Source organism: Molossus molossus, unplaced genomic scaffold (assembly GCF_014108415.1).
Source record: "Molossus molossus isolate mMolMol1 unplaced genomic scaffold, mMolMol1.p scaffold_m16_p_7, whole genome shotgun sequence".
NCBI classification, from domain to species: Eukaryota; Metazoa; Chordata; class Mammalia; order Chiroptera; family Molossidae; genus Molossus; species Molossus molossus.
The window spans coordinates 13,034,781-13,059,359 of NW_023425401.1; the positions used below are offsets into that span (position 1 = coordinate 13,034,781).

At 37.9% G+C, this 24,579-nt stretch overlaps 1 protein-coding gene across 3 annotated transcripts in view; it reads left to right on the forward strand.

The window, feature by feature from the left end:
- The first annotated feature begins 860 nt into the window (after window positions 1–860).
- The window catches only part of HIBADH (3-hydroxyisobutyrate dehydrogenase), a 102,272-nt gene continuing 78,553 nt past the window's right edge, over window positions 861–24,579 (forward strand). The window contains exons 1-4 of one of the 3 annotated variants that reach the window (XM_036247245.1): window positions 861–1,027; window positions 8,732–8,892; window positions 16,775–16,884; window positions 20,069–20,190. In XM_036247245.1, the coding sequence (XP_036103138.1) occupies window positions 937–1,027; window positions 8,732–8,892; window positions 16,775–16,884; window positions 20,069–20,190 (484 nt within the window). In that variant the 5' untranslated portion in view covers window positions 861–936. Of the gene's footprint in view, window positions 1,028–7,569; window positions 7,699–8,731; window positions 8,893–16,774; window positions 16,885–20,068; window positions 20,191–24,579 lie in introns of those variants that run through there. The other 2 variants (XM_036247246.1, XM_036247247.1) reach the window with 2 other exon arrangements.

Here is a 24,579-nt window from a genome sequence, read left to right on the forward strand (position 1 = left end):
CAATTATCGCCAAAGATTTAAGATTCAAGTATGTACATCAAGGACAGACAGAAGAATAAATCTCTCGGGCAAACACACTGGACTCCTTTCTGGACTTTCATGTAACTTCAGTTTTGCTTACAAAATGGATGCAGAATTTTCAAATATTAGATAAATATATATTGGAATAGAGAGTGTAACTTCCTAGTAATTCCACCCTTCAAAGAGAACAATGTTATCAACTTGTTTTTCTGCTATTTTTCAAATTTATGAAAGAAACTGTTGGGTTAAGTAAAATAAATTAAAAAGTTATTGTATTCACGATAGATTTCTGTGATTGTTTCCCAATGAACAAACGCAAAGACTATAAATGCTAGCATTAAGAGACCCACGTATTACTGCAGTTAAAAACGGGTCACATACTTAGAAAACTTGGGAATTTCTTCTCTTGCCTAAAAATTGCAGCAGCGGCTGCGAGTCACAGTTTACCACTTGCCTCCAAGAAAGCAACACAGTTACAACCCTCTGAAGGGGCGGTTCTGGGGAGTCGGGCGCTCCCGAGAGGCGATAGTGAGTGACAGCCACCGCCCCCCACACACCAGCTACTTTTTGGTAAACAAGGAGACTCGAGCCTACAGTCTGAAATAAGGGAGGAGTTTGGGGGCGGGTCCAGGGCGCCTAAGCGAGGGTATTTGAAAGGCTTCCCATTGGTGGTTCGCAAAGTGCGAAGGACCTGCGAGCCTTGATTGGTTCGCTCCCTGGATTGACGGCACCTGTGACGGGCGGTGCCTCTCCGTGCTGCGCTCCTCCCCTCGCGGATGGGTGCCGGCCCCGAGCGGCAGAGCGCGTGCGCGCGCGGACCCACGCCGGTGCTGTGCCCGCCCGCTTCGCCGCGTACACTCGCAGTGGGCGAGCTAGAGCGGCGAGGTCACAGCGGGGAGGTGGGGCGGGGGCAGCATGGCAGCTTCCCTTTGGCTCCGTGGAGCCGCCTCCGGCCTCCGGTACTGGAGCCGCGGGCAGCGGCCGGCAGCGGCCGGCCTTGCAGCGGGTAAGGACCTCGCGCCTCCTTCCCCTGTCCCTCCTCCGGCCGGCCACTTCTCGCGACCTGACGGCCGAAGAGGTCTTTTCACGGGAGGTGCTGCGGTTGAGTCGGGGCTGAAACTCAACATTTTGGCTGGTCCCAGGGCCTGTCTTATGCGGCTGCCTCTCGCGCCGCTTGTGCTTCACCCCAATACCCTTGCCCCTAATCCAGATGAATGGTGTTCAGAGCCCTTTTGGGGATTTAGGTAGGGGTGGGAAGACCTTGGAGTAAAGGGAATAATATTTGGGTCCGGGGCGTGCCCCTTTGGAGTTAATTGGGTTTAGAGGACAAGTGGAAGGCCCGGCCTCAGGGGCGACCCCGCGCTCACCCCTGCGACCCCTGGCCTTGCAGCGCCGGCTGGCTTTTCATCTCCCCCAGGGTGCACCCAGGGTGGGCGCCCCCTTGGGTGGCAGGGCCTGACTTTTGTTGAACCACCTTAATCGTACAAGATGGTTTTACACAAGTGTTAGTGCAAACCAGATGGTACGTCATTCCAGCAAAGTTTTAACTTATCCTTGACCCGTAAGGCGAGCTTCCCACCGCCTCTTCTTTGGACTGTACTACCTGAAGATGGCACTTATGTCAAATTATTAACTAAGACACTTTAAACGTCTTCAAAACTGTGGCCTGAACCTATCCTCCCTCCCTCTCCTCATACCATTGTAAGTTATGGAAGCTAACCGAAGAGGCAGTTTTTAGATCCACAGAGATAAAATCTTTTTCACTTTTCAGGTGAAGAATTTGAGGCCCCCCTGGGCAAGTGAATTAGGGCATCTATCCCAGCAGGATCTTAGCAAGTCCTTGATTCTTCCTCATTCCTGCATTTTCTGCCACACCGGGATTCCTCTTTTCATTGAAAAATTGGTTGATTTGTAGGGACACTGCTATCATTTTCCTGTAATAGTGTGAGTTGTAACACTGCACTGTTTAGCAAACTCATACTCAGAATTTTTAAAAGTCTTGTTTTTTTTTAAAATCAGTCTTTGATTAAGGAACAGCAGATTGGGAATTGAGTTCTTAATAGCTCCCCTTCCTGCCTTTCAGTAAAAGCTAAGCAGAAGAGTGAATTTCCTCCCTGGCTTGAGAAGGGCAGGCTCCTTGTGATGCAAGAGAACAGATGTCTGATACAGAATCACAGTAACAAGATACAAACTCAAGAATCTGCCAAACTTGAGTGTAACGCTGTTTGAGCTACTGTACTGAGCTACAAAAAATGCCTTCCACTTTAGAGATACTTAAAAAAAAAAATCAGTTAGTTACTTTTCCACAGTAGTAAATGTCACCCCAGTTTTCACATGTGCAATTCTTTTCTTTTTGATTAGCCAAGGAAGATATATGTGCTGTGTAGTGGTTTTATAAGGTGTTCAAATGATACTTTCATGAACTCTTGATGCACCTTTTGGGGTTATGAAAGTTGTTATAATTCATGATAGAGCCGGAGGCCCAAGGCTATAATAATTGTCTCTGTAAACTGAAATGCTGTTTCACAGTGCTGGTTAGACTACTTGTTCCTTAGGTTCTTTCATCCACAGATGCTCTATGAACATAGATTTATGCTACATTTTAAATAGTTCTTTTTGTGATGGTTGTTTAAAAACATTTCAGCAATTGCTTTTATTCTGGAATTGTTTTAAGTGATCCTGTTAATATTAGATTACTACAAATGTGTTAACTTTTTTTTACATTGAAGTCTTAAAAAAATCTACATGCAAGTTTGTAGTCTAGGGACATTAAAACAAAGAACCATGTTCAAATAATAACACATTTCATGTTCTGAATTCTGTGGGTTATATGTCTCCACAGTATATTTAAGATACTTATATCATATGTATGGTGGTAATACAAAGATCCATATACTTATTTACTATTAAAAAAATAAAAATGAGACCTGAAAGTTGCCACATAATAACACACCTTAATTTTACAGTATTTAGAGTTTTAAAAAGGAAATAGAGCCCTGGCTGGTTTGGCTCCGCTATTAGAACCTTGGCTCAGGGACTGAAGGGTCACAGGTTCAATTTCTGTCAAGGGCATGTACCTTGCTTGCGATTCATCCCTGGCCCTGGTTGGGGTCATGTGGGAGGCAGCCACTCGATGTGTCCTTTTCATGTCGATGTTTCTCTCTCCCTCACTCTATCTGAACAAAAATGGAAAAATGTCCTCTGGTGAGGATAAAAAAAAACCCAAATCAATAGAAAAGTGAGCAATATTCAACTATATATTACTATTTGATCGTCGTTTAGTAAGTTTTGTATTTTATATTTGAAGGTAGTTAAATTTAGTTTTAGACTTTATTATACAGATTTAAAAAAAAATCTGCACTCATAGTCCCTCTGTAGTCATTGTGACTCATCAGCATGTACATGGAAAAATAATTTGTATTAGATCATCTAAAGTGACTGCCTGAACAGGTGGATTGGGAAAATAAAACAGCATCATGTACAGAAATGGGCATATATTTTTAAAAATTATTATTAGCCCTCTTTGTGCATAAGAAATATACTTTTAAAACAACACATAGTAGAAATAAAATATATAATAGCATTTTTTCCCCTCTTACATTAGCTTCTAGGGATGCACATGGAGATCTGAAAAGCTGCACATGGCCCTGGGACCAAAAGTTGACCTTAAACTTATGAAATTACATAGGGAAAATTTTTTATTTCTGAAATAACTTGATTCAGCCCTGGCCAGGTACCTCAGTTGTTTAGAACATCATCCTGATACACCAAGGTTGTGAGTTTGATTCCCGCTCAGGGCACATATAAGAATCAATGAATGGCCCTGGCCAGTTTGGCTCAGTGGTTAGAGCATTGGCCTGCGGTCCGGAGAGACCCGGGTTCGGTTCCCGCTAAGGGCACGTACCTTGGTTGCAGTTTGTCCCCAGCCCTGGTTGGGTTGTGTGGGTGGCAACCACTCGATGTGTCGCTTTCACGTCGATGTTTCTCTCTCTCTCTCTCCCTCTCCCCTATCTGAACAAAATATCGAAAAATGTCCTCGGGTGAGGATAAAAAAAAAGAATCGAATGCATAAATAAGTGGAACAATAAATCGATGTTTCGCTCTCTTGCTCCCTCTAAAGTCAATAAATAAAAAATTTAAAAAATGAAATAACTTAAACAATAAAGGCCTTTATAGAGTAAGTCACCATCCTTAGTTTAGTAACTCTTAATGTTAAACAAATAGAATGCTTGTAACAATATCATCTGATAAAGTAGAATACAAAGTGTACGTACAACACACATTCAAAAGACTGATTGTTTTTGTGTAGTGAGATTACCTTTTTCCTTTATGACTTTATACTTTTTGGGGGTATTTTCCTTTTATCTACAATGAAATGCATTACTTTGATTAGGCAAAAAAAAAAAAAAAATCTTTGGAAATGTAAAATAATTAACCTATTACAATTTTTGCATCTTGAAACAGAAAAGCCCTACTTTTGATATTACTTAATGTTACCAAAATATGGATAACTTTGTCCAATGTCCCATTGGAGAAAGGTGACATAATCTGTAAATCTATAAATTTGGGTACATCAGTGTCACCTTTGTATTGTGTTGACTGGTTTTCTGCCAGCTTGATTTTATGATCTAATATTTCCACACATTAATATGAGACTTACTTAAAGGATGATGTATTTTTTAAGTTTGAAAGCTTTTAGGATAATGATTGTGTTATAATTCTTTGATATTTGCTCCTTTAGGAGCATATTCTACACTGTCCAAGCACATCTTCTTGGCATCACCTTAACTAAAAGCTGTATTTCCTTAGGCACAGGGCATTATCTTAAAGTAGTCTCCATCCCTTCTTCTAACACTCTGGCTCTTCTAACTTGCTAGGCAAAAAAGGACATTTAGCATGGGACTTTTACCCTCATACTACTTCTTGACCATTGATAGCAAAAGTAGGAAATACTTATTGACAATCATGTGCCAGGCATTATTTAATCCTTTATATGTATTATCTCAAGTAGTCTTTACAATAGCTTGAATGAGTTATTCTTGCTGATACAGATATACAGAAGTTAAGTAACTTGTTAATTCAAGGGCATACATCTAAGAATTAACCTTGGATGGATAGGAATGTCGGTCGTCTAAACTGAGGGTTCTTAAATATCATTATCAATAAATAACCTCTCCTCTCGTGGTATCAAATCACTTAATTATACAGCGCTTTCTCTACCTTTGCCACAAGCAAAGATGGTATGAAGACAACCGAACCCATCATTAAAGACTTCATGTTCATTGATTTTCATATTGGCCCTTCAGAACCTAGGCCTTATTATTATTATTATTGTTATTTTTAATTTTTAACCTCAGTGGATCTTTTAAAAAATTTAATCTTCACCTGAGGGCATGTTTTTATTGATTCTAGAGAGGAAGGAAGAGAGAGAGAGAAACATTGATTAGTTGCCTCTTGTACGTGCCCCAACCAGTGATCGAACCCTGCAACCTAGGTATGTGCCTTGACTGGGAATCGAACCTGAGACCTTTCGGTGAACAGGACGATGCTCCAACTAATGGAGTCACACAGGCCAGGGCAAGGGCCTCATTATATTTTACTTCAATTTCAGCAACTAATATCAGCTCTCTACTTCAGCTCTTCTAAGATCTCATCACTAGGAATTACTATAATGTCAATATTTCAAAAGCTGACCTAGGGGGGTTGATACAACCCCCCTCTGATTTTTGTTCTACTGATGAATATGCTATTTATCATCATCATTGACCCTCTTGTGGACCAGAAAGTCAGCCACAGGACTCATGTTATACCCAGTGTTAAACTGAGCACTAGTAAGGTGGATGTTGCACAAGAATGACTCCCATATTTAATGGAAATGTTAGATGTGATCATCAAGTTAAAAGGAAATAATTATACTTTTAACCCAAGAATACCTCTAATTCTTAAGTATCAGGGCTTCAAATAATTTGCTTTTAAGAAATCTCATTGCCACAGCAATCTTGAAAAAGAAGAACAAAGTTGGAGGGATCACAATACCAGATATCAGGTTATACTACAAAGCGACTGTAACCAAAACAGCCTGGTACTGGCACAAGAACAGGCATATAGACCAGTGGAACAGAACTGAAAGCCCAGAAATGGACCCAAGGCAATACGCTCAATTAATATTTGACAAAGGTGGCAAGAGCATACAGTGGAGTAAAGACAGCCTCTTTAATAAATGGTGTTGGGAAAATTGGACAGCTACATGCAAAAAAATGAAACTAGACCATCAACTTACACCATACACAAAAATAAACTCAAAATGGATAAAAGACTTAAGTGTGACCCGTGAATCCATAAAAATTCTAGAAGAAAATGTAGGCAACAAAATTTCGGACATCATACGGAGCAGAATTTTCACTGATACATCACCTAAGGCAACAGAAATAAAGGAGAAAATGAACACATGGGACTACATCAAACTAAAAAGCTTCTGCACAGCAAAAGAAACAATCATCAAAATGGAAAGGCAACCCACTGTATGGGAGAACATCATTGCCAATGATGTATCAGATAAGGGGTTAATATCCAATATATACAGAGAGCTCATACAACTCCACAAAAGGAAGACAAAGAACCCAATTAAAAAATGGGCAGAGGAGCTGAATAGACACCTTTCCAAACAGGACATACAAATGGCCAAGAGACCTATGAAGAAATGCTCAACATCACTAATCATCAGAGAGATGCAAATTAAAACAACAATGAGGTATCACCTCACACCTATCAGAATGGCCGCCATCAACAAATCATCAAACAAGTGTTGGCGAGGGTGTGGAGAAAAGGGGACTCTAATACACTGCTGGTGGGAATGCAGACTGGTGCAGCCGCTATGGAAAACAATATGGTGCTACCTCAAAAAATTAAATATTGAACTTCCATTTGACCCAGTGATCCCACTGCTGGGAATATACCCTAGGAAGCCTGAAACAACAAGCAGGAAGAATATATGTACCCCCATGTTCATAGCAGCACTATTTACAATAGCTAAGATCTGGAAACAGCCCAAGTGTCCACCAGTAGACGAATGGATCAAAAAGCTGTGGTACATATACACAATGGAATACTATGCAGCGGTAAGAAAGAAAGATCTCTTATCCTTTGAGACGACATGGAGGGACCTGGAAAGTATTATCCTAAGTGAAAGAAGCCAAGCAGAGAAGGACAAATACCACATGATCTCACTTATATACGGAATATAATGAACATAACAGTCTGAGGAATACAGTAGACCCAGACACATGGAAGTGGGGCACAGACTGACATCCCTCAGAAGAGGGGATGGGGGGTGGGGGGGTGGGAAGGGATAAACCACAGAACTTATATGCATGTATGCATGACCAATGGACATGGACAACTAAGCCGGGGACAGGGTAGAGGGAGGGTGGGGTGGGGGGTGCCAATGGGGTAAAAAGGTAAAATATCTGTAACAAAAAAATAAATAAATAAAAATTTCAAAAAAAAAAAAAAAAAAAAAAAAAAGAAATCTCATTGCATTTTAGATTATGTTCAAGGATTCGTTAAGTTGAGAGGACTTGAAACTTAAAAGGATGACTATGCTTAGTTGGTGTCCTACACAGTTTTAAAACTGGAGTCCTTGAAAGGAAAAGAAAAAAAGGGTAGGGGATGAGAAAGGTATAGTTGTTTTTCTTTCTTTTTTTCACTGGACTGAACATTTTGAGGCAAGGCCCATAACTTGCTTGTGTCTATCTCTGAGCTGTCATAGAACTTTATGCTGCAAATATTTGTTGAGTGGAATTCTAAATCTGGAAACAGAAATAATGTCTAATGTTATTTTCATGGTAATTCAAAGCCTCTCTACTGTGATTTCAAAAAGGCTTTTGTGAAAAAGAAGAAAATAGAATAAACCAGCATACAGCTTTTTAAAAGAATGACTTTTTTCCCCTATAAATGGAAGTGCCTCTCCTCTGAAAGTGCACAGTTTTTAGCCCAAGGTCTTGAGATTGTTATTTTTGCCTTTTAAAACCTTTGGAAGTGACCCCCTTCTCCTAGAACCCTATGTATAAACTGGTGACTTTGGTTGAAATACATTCTCCTTTGTTAACACTGTATTCAGATTGTTTTTCTACCACTGGAGGGGATGGTTTCTATAAATGTGGGGATGGGAAGGTAAAAAATTCTCCACTCTGGACCTTGTCCAAGCTATAGGTTTTATTGAATACTTTCAGTTTTTTTTAATACACATTATTTAAGGAGATAATATAGTTAAGAGGAATCTAGAATCCTTACATAATAGGTAAAGTACATAATATAATATAGTATTTTATAAATGATAACATTTTAAAGTTTACTGTTAAAAATGAGAAAGGCAGTTCTAGAGGTAAAAAACAGAAGAGACATTGCTTAAAAATTTATTCTTGTTTCCTGGAGAACTAAATAATTAGAAGTTAGTCTGCATGCACATTGTCAGTATCTTTATATATGAGTAGATCTTGAGTTTAAAACTAGTCTTTAAACATTTTTTTAAATAGAAAACATCTAAATAACAGTTGACCAAAATGACCCATAGATACAGAGAACAAGATGATGGTTGCCAAAGGGGAGGGAGATGGGTGGAAAAAAATAACAGCCGACTTACTAATGTTGAATGAATGTTTACAGTAAAAAATGTTATCAGCTCCTGTTGAAAGTAATGCATTGAAATCAGTGTGTTCTAGGTCAATGGCCTCTAAGACTCCAGTTGGATTCATTGGACTAGGCAACATGGGAAATCCAATGGCAAAAAATCTCATGAAACATGGCTATCCACTTGTTATTTATGATGTGTTCCCTGATGCATGCAAAGAGTTTCAAGAAGCAGGTGAACAGGTAAGGTCTTTTCTTAAGACTTTGATGTTTAAAAATGAATATACATTCAAATAAGTGACAGCTTCTAAGTATACCCAGTGGAGTTGTAAACCTGATTGCTAATTTTTGTTCTTTATGTCTGTAATATATATACACAGTAGGCCATGTGTTAATAACTGAATTGAGAGGTTTTTTTTTCAAGATATGAAGGAAATTCTTCTTGTACAAGTTGTAGAGTAGTAACTGAGGGCTTAATGTAATCCCAGAACAGGGAGAATGCTAAAAAATTTCTGAGAAATACAGAAAAAAGTGAGAGAAAACATAAAATCAAACAGTCAACTTCTGGATATTAGAATTGAAATAAATACTGAGAAATGCAATGCCTATGTGAAGAGCTGGTTTAGGCAACTCAGAGGCCATTTGCAGAACTGTGTTCTCCAACTCCTTCCCTTCCTGGTTTGTGTGCCATATGGGGCCAGAGCCGTGTTGTATGAGTATCATCTTGGAACTTTTCAGGGTAGGCTTGTGGCTGCCATTCATCTTTGAACACTGACACTAGCAGCAGTTTAGCAAAGCTTACAAACTGTGATAAGTCAAAAGAAAAAGTTTCATTAGTTTGTAGTAAAATGTGCATTACATTGGGTGAGAAGGCAGTTAGGGAAGTTCTCTCTGCAAATTAAACATTTGGCAGAATAAGGCAGATTTATCTATATGAAGAATGGGGTTAAAGAAGCAATTTTCTTTAAAAATGGAAACTTCAGTCTCTAGGTTTCTAGAGATTTCTACTTTAGGTTAACATGTACAGGTTGAGTACCTGCCATATGTCTAAACAGTCCACCTCGTGCTGTGGAGAATAAAATAGTTTGAGTTGGATATAGCAAAGTATCAGCTGTGTCTCAGGTCACAAGATAAATAGCATTACAAGGAAGTTTCTACTAAAATTGTATTTTCGCCCTGGCCAGTTTGGCTCAGCGGTTAGAGCGTCGGACCACAGACCAGAGAGTCCTGGGTTCGGTTCCTGCTAAGGGCACGTACCTCAGTTGCAATTTGTCCCTGGCCCTGGTTGGGGTCGTGTGGGTACAATCACTCGATGTGTCTCTCATGTCGATGTGTCTCTCTCTCTCTTCCTTCCTTTCTCCCTCCCGCTCTATCTGAAGATAGATGCAAAAATGTCCTCGGGTGAGAATAAAAATAAATAAAATTTTATTTTGACTATAATAAAGTGCTGAAACATTTTTTGAGGAGGAACAAATAAGTAATTAACTGTTAGGAGTCATTTCATTTCTGGTAGGAAACTACGCTGATATTGTGTATAATCTTTAATCACCTTCAAACAGGAATGAGGTAGTCTGAAAGGAAAGTTATGGAGACAAGATCTCTCAGATTCCTGAAAATAAATTAGAAGGTTTTGGGACCCAGGCTGAATTATTAGATTTTTCCTATTTTTCGTCTTTCTTGAGATATGTAAGTGGGTGAGGAAGGAAAGAAGTCGGGTTCTGGGCAGCTCCCCCTCGAGAGCAGTGAAGAGTGAAGACTTGTTTTAGCTTCTTGTCTGCAGTTCCCACCCCTGCCCCCACACATGGTGGGAAAAGTTCTGTGTGTGGTTCACACTGAAGCAGCAAGCCTGGAAGGCAGAATCCTCTTTCCCACATCCCATCTCCCTCACATCTCTGGTCGCCTGAGTCTCCACTCTAAGAGGTCCTCTGAGTATTGATTATAATAACAGCAGTGGAGGGTAGGAGAATGTGAAGCGTAGATGAATGAAGGGAGAGAGATAAAGGGTAAAAGAGCTTTGGGTCTGAAGGGAATAATAAAGTGAAAATGTTTGTTGACAAATGACTTATGCTAGCAGCTTTAAAAACATTCTGAAGAGTGAGTGTCATTCAAACAAGTGTGATCTCCTAAGAGTGCTACTTTACAAGGTAACATTAATTTGAATGAGTAAGTTCTGATAGAGTAAAATGTCAGTATTATTTCATCGTTATATTTAGTTTTATAATTTTTTTTGGATAAGAGAAAATAGGAGTTTCATTCTATTACAAGGCAAAGATAAGACTGGGATATGATGGGAGAATGTAGGTGAAAATCCAGGAAACTTCTTGCCATTGTGTACAATAGTGCAATGAAGGGATTAAGGGTTTAAAAATTCAGAATATATTTGAGTTGACTCTTATATTTTAAGGACAGGTGTTCCCTTCTTCCTGCATTGTTACTGTGTCAAGTGAAACTGATGAAATGGCAGCCCAAGAAAAGAGCCCCCCCCCCCCAAGATTGCAGAATTGCTGCCTAGTTGATTTCTAATGTCTACTGTGTTTCTGGTGGGAAATTTTCAGGGAGAAAAAGTACCAAAATAGGCATATCTGGGTCAAAAGCTATCAACTGTTTCTAAAGATTTTTGGACATCTCCTTGAAGAAGTGCATTTTCTTTCTTTTTTAAAGCAAAAACTGGGATTTATTGCCTCATGTAATGCGAGTTGGGGAGTAGTCTGACCCCAGGCACAGCTGAATTTTGAGCACAGATGTAGTCAGGTTTCTTTCTGTCTGCCTCTTGGCTCTGCTTTCTGCAGGCAGGATCTTCCCTCTCCTCAAGGGGCAAGATGGGCACCTGCAGATCCAGGGGAAGAAAGTTCCAACCCTGGAGGTTTTTCTTCAAGCTCTACCTAGCAGTGAAAAATGCTACTAGGGTTCTGAAGGGAATAAAAACTTTGACATGTCAAATATGTTTTACATCACTGTATTTAATGAACTTATATAAGCTTTTAAATGTTAACCTATTCTGCCTGGCTGGTGTGGCTCAGTGGTTGAGCATTGACCCATGCACTAAGAGGTTGCTGGTTCAATTCCTGGTCAGGGCACATGCCCAGGTTGTGGGCCAAATTTCTAGTGGGGGGCATGCAGGAGATGGCCAGTCGATGTTCTCTCTCATCAATGTTTCTATCTCTCTCTCCCTCTCCCTTTATTTCTCTCTAAAAATCAATAAAGGAAAAAAAAATTTAAATGTTAACCTATTCTAACAGGGAATTTATAACTAGTTAAATATGTTATTTGTGGTCATTTCCATAAAAATGTCTGCATTCTTCTTTCAGTATCCCTTTATTATATCCTTATTTCTATTGGAAACTCCAGTTTAACTTACAATGCATCATTTCATCTTTTAGCATATTTCCTGAGAATATAACCCATACTAATTATTAGACCTTTGTATATAGAAATCATGAATCAGTAAATTGTGAATGTTGTAGTTTATAAACATAAGCCCTGGAATCAGATTGTCTGGACTCAGATCTCTGCTCTACCATGTGCTGGCTGTGTGATTTCAGGCAAATTATTTAACCTCTCTCTACCTAAATTTTCTTGTCTTATAAAACAGGGATAGTAATAGTACCTTCCTCGTAGTCCCAGAGAACCTGGCACATAGAAAGTGTAGGGTATTACTACTGTTGTTATGAATGTTGTATCTATACCATATTTCTCCCAAATCTTCACTCCCCAAACACCACGCAGAAACACACCACTGTCTTGGCTGAACCATTGAGTCCAGAGTGCTTTGGAAGAAAACTATAGACATATTTTTAAATGAAAGAATGATGATAAAAATTAAAACCAAAACTGGGAGATAGTGATTTGACAGTGATAGTGATTTGACAGCATCACTGTTTAAGAATATATTCTGTACCATCCCTTCCATGACACGCTTATTTTGCAGAAGATACTGATTTCTCTTTGTAAGCGTTAGCATCAAGGACATGTCACTTGGGCTTCATTTTTATTTTCATTGTCTAGGAATTTCCTTGGAGATGCCAGCGATCTGTGCCAAAAGTCTTGCACCATTGCTGCATGAGTTTTCTGGTTGAACTAAGCTTAATTAGATTCTCTTTTGTTTTCTCTTTAAAAACTTGGAAAGCATCCTGTTGTTCGTGGGTTCTAAGGCTGAACATGTCTGGTTAACTAATTCTCTTAGGATCTAATCTGGCATCCACTCAGGTCTTGTTAAATGAGAACTTTAAAAGCCTCTTGCTGAGTGGGCTCCATCATTGTTGACCAAGTGTTTCAAGATGTAGGCCCAAATTGTTTTTGTCAGTTTTTTAAAGCATAGTGTAATTTTGAACTAATAGTATGCTTTCCTACTTGGAAAGATTAAAAAACACTGAGTGGCAAGTTTAACCAAGGTCATGTTCATCTTATTTGCAAGTTTCTTTTACCCACTTACTCGGAAGCAGTGCTGAGCTTGACTTAATGTGACTTTTTTGTCTAGAAGAGACAGCAAGGTTTTTCTCTTTACCTAAGCAACTAGGTAACAGTTGGCTCCTTCCAGTGGATTACCCTGGCTGATGCTCTTATCCTTCCCTCTTCCCCTCACCCAGCAAAGCAGGTTTTGTCTTTATCTAGCCTTCTATTCTTTGTATTGAACACCTGCCATTCATGTGTGCTAGCATATAGATAAATCTAAATCCAAACAAATTGGCTACAAAAACTTGTAAAGACTGTACATATCATGGTACACAAGGGAACCAATCTCCTGTAGTAAATGGAAAAGTAGAGTTATCCTAATTCATAATAGCATAAGAACGAGGCAGTGGAATTATTAGCAAGAGGTTGTTCTGGGATGGCCATGACAATCAGAACATAGTCGTGGCCCACAGTCAGCCAGGTCAGTGACTATCCACATATGGATGTTTTACAAAGTCTTGCTAATGCTATACATTTGTTCTGAGTCATTGCAGATGCTTTCTATTCCATCAGCAAACCCCCTCCCCCCCCCATTTATACTAGAACTTAAGGTTTCTAAAAATGAAAAGTTTATTTGCCTAAGTATCCTTTCTACTTTGGAGATAGAAACCCTTAAAGAGAACCAAAATCACTCTTCTTATTTTGTAGATTCTGAAACTGAAGCCAGAGAGGTTAAGTGATTTGCAGAAAATCACACATGACTTATTGGCTGAGCTGTAACTAAACCTGGGTGGCTGGCTTCCCAAATTAGTGTCCCTTTCACTAATGCTGTCTTTGCTTATCCATTCAATTAGCAAATGTAACTGAAGGGACTCTAATTAGTTTGGCTCCTAAAGGCTTTTGTGGTTGGTGTCAGACGGGCAGCATGGTTTGTATTTTCCCCCCAGCTTTTGAGTCGTGGCCAAATTTTGTCAGTCAATTATTTCAGACTCTTGAAGTCATCACATGGAAGGCACGATGATTTGAATAGCTGGACACACATGTCTGTCTGTCTAATAAACATGCCTTCTGTAGTACAAATTAGAGACTTACTATAATGTACCAAATGTATCTAGTCATTAGCTATGGCGCAGTTGTGGCCAGTACAGTGGTGACATTCCAGCTATCACTATCATTGTGTGTTTTTTCCGGACCTGTGAGCTTTGACACTACTTCCCTATATAATTGAGGGGTAAGCGGTCCTCTGGCAACCCAGGCATCCCAAGAAGCAGATGCTAGGGATGCAGGGGGCTGATTGGTCACCCCATGCACTTGGCAGTTGCATGAATTGGCACTGCCAGTTCATTGGGATGAGAAACTTGGAGGTGTGAAGTATCTTTAGGTCTGTGAACTAATTGTTGGTGCCCCTGAGGGCACCTCTCAAGGAGTCATCTAGATGAAATTGAATTTCCTTTAATCTAAGAGTCTCTCTCAATTCCTAAGATAAAGTCTGAAACTGACTCTTAGACCTCAAGGCTTTCTGCAGTCCCTGGAAGATCTGCCATAGACGGAGAGGCCCCTGAAAGGTATGCCACTGTTTCGCATTGTGTTTATTACTTCATTTCAGTAGGCGTGAACAGATGGGGCTCTCTGTGTAACCCACATTCTTGATACAGTCCAGGAGGGGAGCACTAGGACCCCTATAACTTTTCCTTTTCTTATTCCTTCATCTTACTGAGCTGTGTTTTTCTTGAGAGAACTTGAACTATTTGCCAGGAAATAGTTGCCTCTTTTAGAATCTCAGTATTTATTTGTGTGTAGGAAGGGTTTTCATTTAACTTAAGTATTTCCTTTTTCAAAGATTTTTAAATTGATTTTTAGAGAGAGAGGAAGGGAGGGGGAGAGAGAGGGAGAAACATCCATGTGAGAGCAAAATGTTTATCGGCTGCCTCCTGCACACCCCCTGCTGATGATTGAGCCCATAACCCAGGCATGTGCCCTGACTAGTAATCTAACTGGCTGCCTTTCAGGGCATGGAGACAACACTCAACCAACTGAGCCACACCGGCCAGGGCAACTTAAGTATTTCTTTATAATCGATGGAAAACACCATTTTTTTCTGAATTATTTGTGGCAAATCCCCATGATACATCAAAATATATATGTTGAATATGCTGCATTGTAGACTCTAAAATGTTATATTGCCTTTAGAATGAAACATTGAAAGAATATCTTTTGTTTTTGTTGTTTGAGGGTCTGAGATATTTTTTTTTTTTATCCTCACCTGAGGACATTTTTTTTCATTTTTTGTTCAGACAGAGTGGGAGGGAGAGAAACATCGATGTGAAAGGGACACATCGAGTGGCTGCCTCCCACACGACCCAACCAGGGCCAGGGACAAACTGCAACCGAGGCACGTGCCCTCAGCGGGAACTGAACCCGGGTCTTTCTGGACCACAGGCCGACTCTCTAACCGCTGAGCCAAACCAGCCAGGGCAGGGTCTGAGATATTTGATGTTATCATTTAATTGTAGATACACAAAGTGCTGAGATACTTGAGCGTCTGAAGTTTTAAAGTATGACATGAAATTTATGTTAAAATCACATTTATCTAGAATTTGATTTAGAAGGTTATGGAAAATTGAAATGTAATTCCTTCTAGCTCATAATATTTAGCTGTACTTGGCCCTTCCTGTTCTTTCACTTTCATCAGCTCTGCATCAGGGACACCAGCAAAGTGTTATGTGTATTTTCACCACATGAAAAGTAGAGGCTTTCCCATTCCTAAGGTGCTTATGTGTCACTTCATGATTTCTGGTGGAAAATATGTCAATTTCTAATACATATGTCAGTCATTCTGTGGAGAAATTTTCAGTTAATTGTGATACTCACTTGTCTTTTTCTAAAGAGAGATATGGCTTTAGAGACAATTGGGGTGGTGGATTCGTTCTGTTAAAGGAGAGTTTGAGTCAAGGAGGGAGCTCTTGGTCTCTTCTGATTTCTTTGGTTAATAACTGACTGGCCAGGTGAATCAAGGGGTTTATATGAGAGAGAGCAGGGGTTGGAGGATGTGAGTGAGGGTGTATACACCCATGCAGGCACAAACACATACAGAGGACAGATAGGGCAACTTTACAGCATGTTCAAGGTCATCATGGAAGCAGAAATGAGGGTTGAAATGAGAGCAAACCCTGATGCCTATTTGTGTGTCTCTCGTATATGTAGTTTCTGCATGAGTCCTGATGGCTTACACTGTCAGCCTTCATGGTGATACTCATAGTGTTGAAAATGGAAGCTGAAAGATTGGGGCTTGATCATTTTTCTAGAGGATTTTGTTGCCCATTGAAATCACTGGTGAATCCTGTAGTTCGGTTACCAGCCCCTGTTGTACTAGAATGTTTTTCTTAGTCAAAACATCTACCAAAAAGTATGCTGTTTAAGAATCCAAGTTGGAGGAATCCATGAGAAGTGTGTCTGTTCCCAGGACTATTGGGTTTTGCCCTTTCCCCCTCAACTCACTTCACACTTTTTAAAATAAACAGTAGATTTGATTCCATACAAACTGCATTTGTATGTGTGTAAGGAGTGGACTCTATTTTAGCCAGTAAGCTTTTTTTTTTTTTTGGTCATATGGAAACAAGGATGAGTTTTAGTCACTATCACTGTTATTGGCATGCATAAAAAGTGGATCCTACTTGTGCTCTAGAAACTGCTTACATTTTAATTTAAATGTGCCTTTAAATTTTTTTTAAAGGTAGTGTCTTCTCCAGCAGATGTAGCTGACAAAGCTGACAGAATTATTACAATGTTGCCTACCAGTATGAATGCAATAGAAGCTTATTCTGGAGCAAATGGAATTCTGAAGTATGTATTTCTTAACTGTGGATATTTTCTCATTATGATAGTTCATGAATTTCACATTTATTGGAACTATTAAGAAATTACAGTTATGTTGGTTAAAACTTTCCATACTGTTTTCTTATTTCTTAAAAGCAAATGGTGTGGTTTCTCTCTCGTTGTAAAGGGTTTGTTTTTTCACTGAAGTCAAGTATGTGACTTTTGGGAATACGTTGTGTGTGTGTGTGTGTGTGTGTTTTTTTTTTTGCTTCTGTTTCTTTCCTTTAACTCTTGCATTAAACTTATGCTTTCATTGGTAACATGTTTAAGAGACTTTTAAAGCTTGCATGTTAAACTGTACAAATGTTACAAGCATAATATGGCTTATAGAAATTCAGGAAAAGGTTTCTATGAAAAATAAAACCAAACATTGGAAAGAACACCATTATTTAACATTTTATTATATAATAAAAAGTTATTGTATGTCCTCTGGGTTAGTACATCTGCAGTAAGAACTTTGAGGAGTTGGAATTAAAGGTTAGCAGTTGCTCTTTAAATAAAATATAGTTCAGGTCACAGTTTCCTAGCCAGTGCCTAGCCTCCCTGGCTTCGAGAACCTTTTGGTTAATTGCTGCCTATTGCCAAACCCTTGTGGTTATGTTTGGATCAAAGTAGTTGAATTCCCAGTTTAGTTTTCTGGTCTTACTGGTTCCTGTTCCTAACTTGTTTTGTTGTTGAATTTGAGCATAGAGGTATAACACACTGGTAGGCCTGGAAGACATATGAAGGGCTAAAAAGAAAGGGTTTAATTTCATGAAGCTGCAATGTGAAATTTGAAGTTTTTGGAAATTAAATTGTTTTGAAAACGAACAAACTTGGAAGTAAAAGACACTTGGATATTAGGCAGAAAACTGATAAGATAAATATTTAGATTCAGGGAAGGTCGAAAGACACTCATTTTGGATGGAGCCCTCAGGCCCACCGTGTGTGTGGTCCTGAGGTGACCTAGCTGTCTCATTACCTAGTCTGTTTCAATTATGGCCCTACATTACCTCTCAAGGAAAAGTTACTAAAAACTTGTGTGGAGAAAAAATCCTACGTTTATTAATATTCTTTACTAAGGAATATGGTAACCAACTACCAGAGCATCTTGTCTAGGGAGTGCTTTGAAAGCATTTGTCTTTACATTAAACTATAATTTGCTTCTTGTGGGTGGTTCTTTATTTTCTTCTGGGTCAGGATCATTTCTCTACATCCAGTGCATATGTAATTTTTGAGATGATATCCCATTTTTTAAAGGTTTAAGATCTTAAAAAAATCAATATCACAGAAGACTGGTAAACTTAATTCTTATTTTTTAGGTTGCATAGAGTGAAACTTTACATATTGAGATGATCTATATTAGAGTATACTGTTCTGTTTTTTTATGGAATATACACAATTATTGCATTTGGACCTGATTAATTCATATGTCTAAAATTGTTATAAGAATTGTGTGTGCTATTTTTTTCTATAGGAAGCTTTTTCTTTCTTTTTTTTAATAGCATTTAAAAGTGATTATTTACCCCTTCAGTATTTATATTTATTCAATTCTAGTTTTCCAGTCATAATTCTAATTAAAGGTCTTCTAGGTTAGTACTATCTGTAGCAAGAACTTTGGGAAGTTTGAGTTAAAGATTAACCATAGCCCTTTAAATAAATTATAATTTAGGTCAGAGTTTCCTAGCCAGTTATAGGTTACAAGGGAACTAAATAGTATATAGTCTGCACTTACAGTATAAACAGAATTGTTTCACTATAAGAATGCCATTTAAATATTGGTGTAAAATATATATGAAAAGGCTGCTTCCCCCTTTTACCAAAGTATGTATATAAATTTATCATAAAGAACAAAAAGACTTTGTGAGATGTCCAGGTCTGTTCCTGTATTTCCTTTTCTGCCTGTTTGATATTTTATTTTGTCTTTAAAAAGTAAGTTATTTAAATTTTTTTTCTTTATTTTTATTAGAGAAAGGAAGGGAGGAGAAGAGAGAGAGAGAGAAACACTGATGAGAGAGAACATCAGTTGGCCACCTCCTACATGCCCCCCACTGGGGGTCATACCCACAGCTTGGGCATGTGCTCTGACCAGGAATCAAACTGGTGACCTCTTGGTGCATGAGTTGATGCTCAACCACTGAGCCATACTGGCTGGGCAAAAAAGTTAGTTATTAAAGAATATGCTGTCCTGAAGCAAATGGCTAAATTTCAAATTGCTTATATTTATTTTAGCTGGTGGGAATAACATGGATATGTGAAATTTGCATTATGGCTTTTTGAAGGAAAATCAGTTACTTTTAAAAGAGACCCCGTGCCTTGGCCAGTTTGGCTTAGCAGTCAGAGCATTAGCCTGTGGACCAATGAGTCGCGGATTCGATTCCGGCTAAGGGCATGTACCTAGGTTGTGGTTCTTCCCCGGCCCTGGTTTGGGTCGTGCAGGAGGCAGCCAGTCAATGTGTTTCTCTCACATCGATGTTTCTTTCTCTCTTGCTCTCTTTCCCTCTCTCTCCTTACCTCCCACTTTATCTGAAGATAAAAAGAAAAATATCCTCAGGTGAGGATTAAAAAAAAAGAGCGAGACCCAACTACTTTACCAACAAAAATTTAAATCCTACCAAATACCTCTTTTAAATTCAATAGATATTTTAACCAAGTCAGTGTGGTTCAGTGGATTGAGCCTCCTCCCATGGACTCAGAGGTCCTGGTTCTATTCCCAGTCAGGGCACATGCTGGGTTGTGGGCTTGATCCCCAGTAGGTGGTATGCAGGAGGCAGCCAATTGATATTTCTCTCTCACATTGATGTTTCTATCTCTTTCCCTACCTCTCTCTCTAAAAAAATCAATAAAAACATATTTAAAGTTACTAGTTTAAATTGCTTAAATCTTATCTTACCTATATTTTTATGGTTAGTGTGTATTTTATCTAAAACCAGAACTTATACCATATAGTTTATTAGATTATTTTGGTTTGTTTGAAAGAGTTGGAGTTTATTTCAAGCAATAATTGATCTGAAAAATGAATTTGAGATTTTGAAACACTTGTGATAGGTCTGGCAACTGTCAGCAGATTCTGTTATGATAGGTAGTTGCATGAAATGTATATTCAGCATTGTAAACTCTGTTTTTAAAAGTATAGTTTTTAAAAAACTGTATTTTTTATTTATTTACTTAGAAAAGTGAAGAAAGGCTCACTATTAATAGATTCCAGTACTATTGATCCTTCGGTTTCAAAAGAATTGGCCAAAGAAGTTGAGAAAATGGGAGCAGTTTTCATGGATGCCCCTGTTTCTGGTGGTAAGTGGTATTAAAATAAATGCACACTTATTCTGTGTGTCTAAAGTAGTGATTAAGCTGGGTGGAGGGGGGCAAGGGAGGGGAAAGAGGGACGTCTGTAATACTGTTAACAATAAAAAATAAAGAAAGTAAGTAGCTATTAAAGTTTTGTGGTATCCAAGATATAGCCATTTATTTTTAAACCTGTTACAGGGATTCTAATTCCATCATTAAAAATGAAAACAAAACAGAATGACTTATGTTATTTAGCACTCTCAAAAATACATTGTTTATTCTGAATTCAGATAAAAGGATATCACAACTTGGAAAAGTTGTAAATTTTTGGTCTAAATTGCTATGGGTAGGGATAGATTAACTCCTGGAAAATTAAAAAAAAAATTTTTTTTCTTTATTGATTTTAGAGGGAGAGGGAGAGAGAGATAGAAACATTGATGAGAAAGAATATCAACTGGCCCCCTCCTCCATGTCCCCCACTGGGGATTTGGCCCACAACCTGGGCATGTGCCCTGACCGGGAATTGAACCAGTGATCTCTTGGTGCATGGGTTGATGCTCAACCACTGACCCACACCAGCTGGGCAATTCCTGCAAAATTTAACTTTTCAGAATGGGTGTAAGAAATAATTAGCTTAAATAATCCTATAACTCTTAAAGAAACTTAAGAAAAAAGAAGAAAGTAATTCCATAAAGGAAGCATTAAGCACAGGTGATTGTTACCAAAATTTCAAGGAGAAGGTCATCTTACTTTTTTTTTTTTTTTTAATCCTCACCTGAGGGCATTTTTGCATCTGTTTTCAGACACAATGGGAGGGAGAGAGGGAGGAAGAGAGAGAGAGAGAGAGAAACATCAATGTGAGAGAGACACGTTGATTGGTTGCCAGGGGTTGGGGACAAACTGCAACTGAGGTACATGCCCTTAGCGGGAACCGAACCCGGGACTCTCAGATATGCAGGCTGACACTCTAACCGCTGAGCCAAACCGGCCAGGGCACACTTTCATACAAACTTTCCTAGACTACAAAAAAGGAGGAAATGCTTTCCAACTAATTCTACAAGACCTGTATAACTTTGATACTTAAATCAGTCAAACACTGTGAGAGAAAAATTATAGGTCTATATTAGTTATGAGTATAGAAGTAACTTAAAAATTTACACCAGCAAACTGAATTTAACCATGTATAAAAGAGATCAAGCACTACAACCAAGTTCGGTTTATCTCATATATGCACAGATGGCTTAATATTTGAAAATCTATAAATACATTTCATCACATTAACATATTTAAAAATCATATGATTATCTCAGTCAGAAAAAGGAGACCCACTGATAAAATTCTCAAAGCTGATTATTATATCAAATATTAATAGTGTGTATCTGGGTGTTTTGGAATGGCAGGATTGTGGGTATTAATGATTTTTCATAATTTCCAAATTTTCCAAAATCATGTAATAAAATACCATATGTATACACACACATGCATATACACATACATACATATGTAATTATAATGATATAGCAGTAGACAGTGGAATAGCATTTATATTCCAATTATATTAAACTTGATTGTAGGCTTTGGAATTAAGAAATAACAAAATATATTTGTTTAAATCAGTTTCTGTTTTTTTCATAAAGAACCTAATGGTCATGTAAAGGTATGTTATATACCTTTATATGTGTGTGTGTGTGTGGTGTGTATTCACACATCTGAATATAGGTGGAGGCATGAATAATTGTTATATAGATTTGGTTAAGTAGGATTTAGGTGTAAAGATGTACACAGTGATATAGGTACTTTTTAGAAGATTGTGTGATTTTAATTTTAATTTAATTTTTTAAATTAAATTTATTGGGGTGACATTAGTTAATAGGGATATAGGCACTTTGATCACAAAATACTAATAAGCAGTTTTAAGCTTGGTGTTGGTATGGTTTTTTAATAAAACGAACTAAACTGAACATTTCTTCTTCGCTTCTGTAATTGAATTTGAAAATTGATACGGTACATATGATTTTGCTGCTTACTTTCTTTTGCTTTAAGAGTATAGCCAAAAATTATCATTGGATATTGAAGAATACCAATTTGATTTTTAAATATTATTTTTAATTTTTAAAATAGAGTCTTCTTTGTGATAAAACTTTGAAATTACTCTTTTGTTTCTATTAGCTATTCTTAAATCCTAGTTTATAGTTATAAGGTACAAAAAAGTGCTAATTTATACTAGTGAACATTTGAATCTGAACCATTTTATAGATTGAAAGCTTTATATAGATGTGCTTTGTGATAATTTGTTTGACATATTATGTAATTTGTAAAAGAAGTATGTAATAGAAGCTTATACTTGTCTTCTCATAGTTATTTTTAATATAATATGTCATAAATGGCTTCACTTTTTCAGTTAAAATAGAGGAAGTTTTCGGTAAGTTAAATAGGCTGATATAAAAATCAGTACCTTTTAACTAAATTAAGGAAAGAGGACTTGGGTAAAGTGTGGCTTAGACACCTATGATAGGCCCATGATTTTATAGAAGTTTCATATTCACCAATCTTGAAACATGGAATATTTCAGGTAATTTGAATGAAACCTTAAGATAGTCTTCCCCTTTCTATCCATCATGTTTATTATCTTAGATTTTTAAAAAATTCATTTACAAGTATTTATACAGAGATATTACAAATACAGTAGTATTCTAAAAATATGAATGGGAACTTCTTCTCTGGTTAGCATTTTAAGGAGAAGTTTAAAAAAAAAAAAATGTATATTTTAATTGATATTAGAGAGAGAAACATCGATCAGTTGCCTCCTGTACACACTCCAACTGGGGATTGAACCTGCAACCTGGGCATGTGCCCTGACTGGAATTGAACCAGTGACATTTTGGTTCATGGGACGACACTCAACCAATTGAACCACAGCAGCCAGTGCAGGAGAAATTGTCTTTTTTTTAAACCCAGTGTAGATTGTAAAGATAAATTGTATAGATTTTTGAGCAAGTGATTGGTTTCTTTAGCCTTTTCCTGTACTTCCTGGTAACTTATTTTGGGGAGTAAAATAAAAAGAATCATGACTGTATCATTTTACCAGCCCACAGAGTAATAGATTAAAGGTTTATTCCAGGTTTTATTTTGATATTTATTAGGCCTATCCTATAGCAGCTCTTCTGTATATCATCCTTATTACAAATAACACCATTTAATTTCTAAATGACTTTAAAAAAATCAAAAGCAGATTTTGGGCTTAAACTGTTACAATTATCATCCTAATACCTGAAATTATCCTGTGAATAACTATTTTATACTTGCATAGTTATCACTTTATAGGGTAGATATTACTTTATGAAATACTTTGGTGTGCTCAGCTGATCTGGTACTTCCTTTTGAAGCTGTCAGACTACATGCCATGATCAAAGCTCACATTCTACTATATTTATAGGCATTGATTCTCTTCCTCTTGTAGAGTTGAGGCTTTTTGCATACAGGGAGGAAGCCCTTATTTTTTCCAGTGGTTTTTATTAAATGTTGAATATATATACAAAATATTAATAAAATATCCAAAGGTTAAAAGTATAATATAAATTGAGCCCATGTGTACTGCCCTCCCTGTTTAAGAATTAGAACTTTGAAATTCTTGTGTGCTATTCTCAATGCTTTATTTTTTCCTCTCTGATTATCAGGAACTGGTAATCTGAATTTTCTGACTCATTCCCATGCTTTTCTTTTAGTTTAACCCCATATGTGCTCATCTTTTACCAGTAGTTTATTTCTCATGATTTGGCACGGTATAGGAATGGAATCATTAATGAGCGTATTCTGTGACTTGCTTTTCCACCTCCCATTCCTGAGTTTCGTCCATGGTGCTGGCAGAGCCAATGGCCTACTCTGTGCCTTTGTGAGAACTTGCAGGAAGCAAGTTCCTGTGTACTGAAACAGCCCCTTAAGTGAGCAGAAGGCACCTGTGTAAAAAGGAAAAAGTACTTCTTCCTCTGGACAGATGAAACCCGCATCAAGGTTTGTGGTTTGGCCAACCCTATGTGGATGGGGCATCAGCCTCTACTTACCCTCTTGGCTGTGGCCCATGTACGGTGCATAAAATGTATTATCATTATGTTGTTACATGTAGTTCATTAATTTTGATTTCTCTGTGGTATGCTTCTGTATAAATAGATCACGCTTTATATACATTTGGATTATTTTCCGTTTTTAAAGTATTAACTCACATTCTTCTACATTGTGTGGTGGAAGTATCTTTTTAGTTTCTGTTTTCCCAGAACAATGCCTGGAATCTTCAATAAATGTTGAAAAACAGATTGAGTTCAACAGGAAAAGCAACCATGTGTGACATGTAGGACAAGTGGTAAAGTTCCCATTTCACCAAGGATGGAAGTGATACCC